Below are 4,917 nucleotides of genomic sequence, written 5' to 3'. Positions count from 1 at the left end.
TCCCAGCTGGATCTGGGGTGGCTCTTCACGGGGGCTCGCCGTCCACGTCTCCCGCTGCTGTAAGGTGCCTGAAGGAGCTGCGTTTTGTAGCACGCGTATGTCCTGGCACCACAGCTCAAGCCGTGCCCGGCAGTAGAAGCCAAGCCTCAAGCGATAAATTCCCATAATGGAAGATAATGTGGCACTTTACAATGCTGTGCGAGCTCCTGTTGAGCGCTCCTTTCTGTGCCTGAGCGTGCCGGTATTCTTCAGAAGCTCTCAGATCAGAAGCTGATCAGAGACCTGTTTCAAATGGTGTATCTTAGACTTCTTATGTAAAATGGTGTATCTTAGACTTCTTATGTACCTGTCTTCCCTAGCCTGCTTGCAACAAGTATGGTGTGCCTGGATGTCCAAGGGACTACAATCCGGTTTGTGGGACCGATGGAGAGACCTACTCAAACGAGTGTGTGCTCTGCCTTTCAAACAGGTAGTCTAACCTTCCCTTCCCTATATGCAAGGAAAATATTCACCCTCCCATCCCAATTAACTGATAGATTATTGGCTTTGGATCGTTCACACTCTGTTAAACTGCAGTTTTAGCAGTGTCTTCTCAACTGTCAATCCCTTGCAACAGCTTTTATTATGATACCTGTAAATGGCTTAGATTGGATTCAGTTAGCTGGGAGTACTGAATATTCGCTTTTGTAATTTTTAAGGAGGAACATCTCAGAAGGGGGTTGCCTGTCACATTCGTACAGTGCCACATTGCCATTAAGTATAATGCCACTCTTCCGCACTCTCCATCAGAAAACGTGAAATATCCTACCCAAAAGGCAGCTTTTACTACAAAATGTTTACATTCAAGATCCAATCTCCTGTACTTCCTTTCACAGAGAAGAGTAAGAATGCCAAATGTTAGGAGAAAAGACTATTTTGCCATTCAGATTGTTTAAAAATCAAGAAAAAGATCTCCTAATATTTGAGAGAGGGTATTTTATTCTTTAATAATTTAATCATTTTTTAAAAACAAATTGAAAACATAGAAAATCAGTACTTAATGGGCATTGTTACCCCCCATTATGATTGACTGGAAACCTCTATAGAGCATCCTCTCAGTACAAACTGAGAGGAACTGCTTATGAATTGAATTTGATGGTGAAAGGAGTTTATATAAATGAAATAACAGAATTTCTGTTTCCAGCAGAGGGAAGAAGTGAGAGTAGCACAACAACAGTGATGGGCATTTACAAAATTACAAATAGATAGATCTCAAGAAAGGGAAGGCTGAAATATGTTTCTGACTTTGGGGTGGGGGAAAGATTAATTGTGACCAGATAACTTACAAAATTCAAATGACCAAGATAGAGGGAACATAGGCCAGAATAAGGAAAGTGTCAAAAGTGTCAAAGGACACTTAAGGAAATAATATTTTAAAGAAAGTGCCGAAGTGTGTCAAAGGATGTTTAAAGGTATGCAGATCTGCAGAATTTGGTAACATTTTCACCAAAGTACATCACAAACTACCCAAGCAAATGACAAATTGCAAAGAGAATTGGTAAACCTACCATCTGGAAAAAAAACAACCAACCTGGGAATCAAAGGGCACATACAGTACAATCTGTGAAAAGGGGAGAAAAGAGGTGCTGGCATGTTACGTATTAGGACCCTACCCATCTTTGCTGCCTATAACGATGTTGGAGTAAGTCATTAAGCGATTGACTTGTAGACAGCCAGAGGTAAAAAAGAGAGTAAGCAAAGCTGATACAGATTTGTCAGAAATAATCCGATCAAATCCATGAGATTTAGTTTTTTGGCAAGATAACTGGCCTAGCAGAGTAGGAAGAAACAGAAGTGTTGCTCCATGACATTAATAAGGCATTTTACATAGCTTCACTTGACATTCACATAAACAGACAAATAGTTATTCAGCTGAAATTGTTCAAGGATGAAGTCACAGCAGTTCGAAATGCTGTGGTTTAAAAGCAGTAATCAGCATTTTACAGTCAAACTGGAAAGAGCTATTAAGTGGGATTTCCTTTAGGTGTAGTATGTAATTCTGTATTTTTGTCATGAATTGGATATCAGAAACAAAACAATGAAAATTTGCAAAATGGCACGAGATACAATGATCTGTGCAGGACAGTATCAAAATTCCCAGGGATCTGGAGAAATGGACTGAAACCAGTACAATAAAAGTCAAAGAGAAGTGCTAAGTATTGCACATAGAGAGTGCAAATCCATGTCGTGGAGATACAGACAGGAGAGTGTCTCACGACCTAAACGGTGTATTTGATCCTTTCTCAGAGCAGAATGATGGGCTTTGAGATCCAGCCTTACATTTCTAGGATTTTTTACATTTCATTTTTTTAGGCATGATGGGAACCCTCAGTTTCAGATGGGTGCATGGTAGATTCCTGAATACAGCATTGCACATAGCCCAAAGGGTTCTCTAGTCAAACCTGCTGTTTATTTCCACTCAATTCCTTAAGTAATTTATGATGGGGCTTATGTCTTATTAGTATGAGATGTAATGTACGTTTTGTGTGAAACATGGGATTTAATCCAGTTACACACACAAGAGAGATTTTTTTATCTTAACCATCTTTTTTTACTGGCATCTTACATGCTCAGAAACATGCATTTTGGTCTGAAGGGGCAGAGGGTGATCAGATACTATCCTGATTTTTTTTCTTTAATAATTCAGTAGTTGGCGTACTCATTGGCTTTCTAGTTCAGTCTGGAGTTGTTGTTCACAAATGTTTGACTTGGCATGAACACAACAAGGATAAAACACTTTGTCTTACTGGAAGAATTTCAGCTTTGAAAAATGGTTCATAGTCATAAGCAATGGTCATTTCACTTCAAGGAGTCGTACAGCCCATCACACTCATTAGGAGAGGAGAACAGAGAGATCTTTCTGCCCTTCTTAACAAGCTGCATGACCAGTCGTTGCTGAGATAAATAGTGTAATGTGGTGATGTAGAAACAGATATACGGGCATATCCCATATACAAAACAGTTCTAAGTTAATGTAGGTGATTCTCAACAGCCAACTTGCAGGTCAATTCCAGCCTGTGTTTAAGCCCATTCAAGGACTTTTTAAAGGGAGTTGTACTTCCCTGATGGCCAAGGCAGTACCGTCCGTGGGCTCTTTTAGCCATGAAAGACTGTGTGGGCACCTGGAGAGCCCCATGTGTGTCAAGAGTACTGCAGGAGAGGTCGCTGTGGCTGATCCATGATAACGTGAGACACCTGGAGCAAAGGTGCAGCACAAACCCTGCCCATCCTGGTTCTGCAGTGCAGCCCATTAACTGTAAGACCAAAGCTGGTCTTCCTCCCTGCCTTTTTTTTTTTTTTTTTTAAAGCTCAGATCTAATCCATTCTTAAGTGGGTGCTCAAATGCAAATGCCAGGTCTCTTCCACACCTAGTGTCCAGTAGCAGTGACAACAGCTGATCTTAATTTAAACTTAGTCTGGTAGCACCACAAGCTCTTTGGGAACAGACACAGCAGCTTGAGCTGCCTCTGCAGGGTTTAGCGTAAGGGCTGCTCTTCAGCCAGAACTTTTCCTTACATCTTTACATGTGTTTTACATCCCATGGGCTTGATTTTTCCTTTCATATTCCTAATCTGCTCCACTACCTTCTGGTTAAAAGATACCTGATACAACTATCAATACAGATGATCCCTGCTTTTGGGTGGGTAATAATAAGCCTCTTGAATTTCATGAGGAGTAAAACAGCTTGATTCTATTAAGATAGGGAAGTGACCTGAAGATCTAGGGCAGTTTGCATTCTATCACTTTCTTTTTGTATCTGCACTTCCTTGGTAAACTGAGATTTGTAAATGGAGCGCCCCAAAGTACCATGTATGGGACTTCCAAAAAAAACCTAATGTTCCCAAACTAAGGGAGACTTGGCTTAAATTTCCTTAAAGAAGATTCCAATGTTCAGAGAACCACACATTCAGATTTTAGTGAAGCCTGGGATGCAGAGATGCATCAGGATGCACACCCTTCCCACTGAATTCCCATGTGAAAGGGATAAATTCTGTAAGCATTAGAACTGTTGCCCACTTCAGGGACTGTGAAGTTTGACTTGCATTAGTGCTTTGTAATGGACACTTCAGTCCTCATTGCAAGATTTGTCATGTGGTTTGATACTTCTCAGATTTGCAGGTGGCTTTATCAGGTTTTTGTAGGTAACAAAGCCTGAAGTGAGACTGTCTCTGGTAAGTTACTTGCTCTGTGCGTGTGATTCATAAATCTTTGCGTCACAGTTACTTTGTGGTAATGTTTGCCATAAATGGTGCGATTAAATGCATCGCTGCATTTAATTGAACACATAGAAAGACATGGGAAAGTCCACTTTATAAAACGTCTCTGTTAAATTCAAGTGTAGTGCTTCACTTCTAAAATATTTTTCTTCTGCTTGCAGTGAAAATAAAAAGGATGTCCAAATTTTCAAGATGGGAATATGCTGATATGGCAGATGGCTACTTTTCAAGAAAATAAGAACACAGGCAGTCCAAATGGAAAGAATGCCTTAAATGTACCTTCTATGTAGCCTGTCTTAATAAATAAGCTTGCCTGTTTAAACAAAGTACTGTTACTGTATTAAAATCAGTGTTTATAAACAGCCATAGTACACTTATAACCTGAACCCCAATTTATTTTCTCATGCAAGACAGATCATAGGGTAAGAAAGAGATGTCCTGACTGTATACCAGTAAGTCAGTTGTTTGGAGAAGGAAATGAACGGGTACCCAGTGCCGTTTCCACAGCAGCACCTGGGAGCAAGGAGACCCCAGCACCGCTGCTGCGGGCAGTGCTGGTGGCAGCAGCTGCTCCTTGTTTCTGGGAGGATCTGAGCCCACAGGTGCCAATGACCCCTGGGGAGCCACTGGAGGGGTTTCCTGTGGCGGCTACCAAACTGGT

The 4,917-nt window shown here is 41.0% G+C and overlaps 1 protein-coding gene across 1 annotated transcript in view; it reads left to right on the top strand.

Moving 5' to 3' along the window:
• The window catches only part of SPINK2 (serine peptidase inhibitor, Kazal type 2 (acrosin-trypsin inhibitor)), a 116,797-nt gene extending 112,334 nt beyond the window's left edge, over positions 1–4,463 (top strand). Inside the window, exons 3-4 of the mRNA XM_009329831.1 lie at positions 360–469; positions 4,418–4,463. Of these exons, the coding sequence (XP_009328106.1) occupies positions 360–469; positions 4,418–4,463 (156 nt within the window). The remainder of the gene's footprint in view (positions 1–359; positions 470–4,417) is intronic.
• Positions 4,464–4,917: the final 454 nt, after the last annotated feature.

This window comes from Pygoscelis adeliae, unplaced genomic scaffold (genome assembly GCF_000699105.1).
Source record: "Pygoscelis adeliae isolate BGI_AS28 unplaced genomic scaffold, ASM69910v1 Scaffold67, whole genome shotgun sequence".
Lineage (NCBI taxonomy): Eukaryota > Metazoa > Chordata > Aves > Sphenisciformes > Spheniscidae > Pygoscelis > Pygoscelis adeliae.
The sequence above is the reverse complement of the archived record's forward strand: the minus strand, read 5'-3'. Positions and strand labels throughout refer to the sequence as shown.